The sequence below is a fragment of the Elephantulus edwardii genome, unplaced genomic scaffold (genome assembly GCF_000299155.1).
Source record: "Elephantulus edwardii isolate Elephantulus edwardi_28Jun2011 unplaced genomic scaffold, EleEdw1.0 scaffold00263, whole genome shotgun sequence".
Taxonomy (NCBI): domain Eukaryota; kingdom Metazoa; phylum Chordata; class Mammalia; order Macroscelidea; family Macroscelididae; genus Elephantulus; species Elephantulus edwardii.
This window is the reverse complement of record NW_006400013.1, coordinates 103883-105461: the sequence shown is the minus strand read 5'-3', so window position 1 is coordinate 105461 and position 1579 is coordinate 103883. Positions and strand designations below refer to the sequence as shown.

The 1579-nt window shown below is 46.0% G+C and overlaps 1 protein-coding gene across 1 annotated transcript; it reads right to left on the bottom strand.

Moving 5' to 3' along the window:
- Window positions 1-328: 328 nt before the first annotated feature.
- LOC102853292 (transcription elongation factor B polypeptide 2-like) lies at window positions 329-770 on the bottom strand. The gene is made up of 2 exons (XM_006899593.1): window positions 521-770; window positions 329-441 (listed from the first exon to the last, which is right to left on the bottom strand). Exons 1-2 carry the CDS (start codon window positions 768-770, stop codon window positions 329-331), a joined length of 363 nt encoding a protein of 120 aa, XP_006899655.1.
- Between the last annotated feature and the right edge of the window lie 809 nt (window positions 771-1579).

Genomic DNA, 1579 nt, shown 5'->3' with positions numbered 1-1579 from the left:
GAAACATGGTCTAGCAAATCATCAACAATTGTGAGGCCAATATAAGGGAATGCTTTTCACACTGTAAAAAGGATAACAGTGGTGGAGAGATTGTGAAAAGACTGTGGCAAAGTGTAACCAGAGCAACAGTGCAGATAAAGGTCACAGTTAAAGGTTTTGCTTGCTGGATGAACCAAGGCAAAATTGACTTATAACTGCTCTGAGATAATAAAACCAAAGGCTTCTTGCATTTGTGCGTTGAACTGAACCTAGACTGTCACTTGCTGACTAAGAAGCTGCCTAAATTTTTTTTTTGACACCCAAATATCTTTATTGGGGGGCACCACCCTCACTGTACAGCCTGTTCATTGGCGCTGCTTCCTGAATCCTGTGGCTTCATCACGTCTGGCAGCTCCGGCGGGCTGGAGAATGGTTCAATGCGGAGGGCCTCAAATGTGTCATCTGTGGGACCAGAGTGCCAGGTGGCTCAATCTCAGCATTCACAGGGAGGGTAAGGGGTGGCACTGGGGAGGGCACCCACCTATGGCTGACCGGAAGGCCAGCCCCACTGTGGCCGGAGCCTGGGGTCTTGCTGTTTGACTGGTGAAGCCATACTCGCCCAGAGTCTTGGCATCCTCCAGGAGCTGGTCATCCTTGTACAGACGCTGCTCGTCTGGTGGCCGCTTAAGGATGCCCTCGACGATGCGCTTCAGCTCATACACGGTACTCGACTCCTTGGCGTCAGTGAAGATGGTGGTTTTGTGGCGCCGAATCATCAGAAACATGCCCATCGCGGCGGCTGCCTCTGCCCTCCTCGCCGGCGTGGCCCGAAGCTGCCTAAATTAAGTGAGGATTTGTGCTTCGTTAATCTTGATATTCCCATTCCAAAAAAAAAAAAGATGACCTGACAGATTGTTCAAATTATCAAACAATATCATTAATATCACACACAAGCAAAATTCTAAAAATTATTAAAAAATGATTGGAACAGTAGTAGATTGATAGAGAACTACCAGAAACAAAAGCTGGGTTTAGAAGAGGCCATGGCACTGGAGACATTATAGCCAATATCAGATGGATCTTGGCAGTAAGCAAATAGTACGAGAGGAGTGTCTATCTGTGTTTCATTGACTATGCAAAGGCGTTTGATTGTGTGGATCGCAACAAATTGTGGCTGACTCTGAGAAGAATGGGAATCCAAGAACACTTGATTATGACCATGTGACACCTATACTTGGACCAGGAAACAGTCCTCAGAACAGAGGAAGGAAACACTACATGGTTCGAAAAAAGGAAAGGAGTATGTCAGGGATGTATCCTGTCTTCATACTTTTTCAATCTATATGCAGAACAGATCATTCAGTAGGCTGGGCTTTATGAGGAGGAGTGTGGCAACTAGGCATTAGTGAGATGAGATGGACTGGCATTGACAACTTTAAATCAGACAATCACTATGGCAGGAACGGAAAACAGAAGAATGATGGTGTTGCATTTATAGTTATAAAGATAATTTAACTAGTGCTGGCTGAAAATTGCCTGTGACTTCATCCATAGCCACTGGTGAGAGTCAGCGCCCAGAGCCATCAGGGGCTTTAAGCTC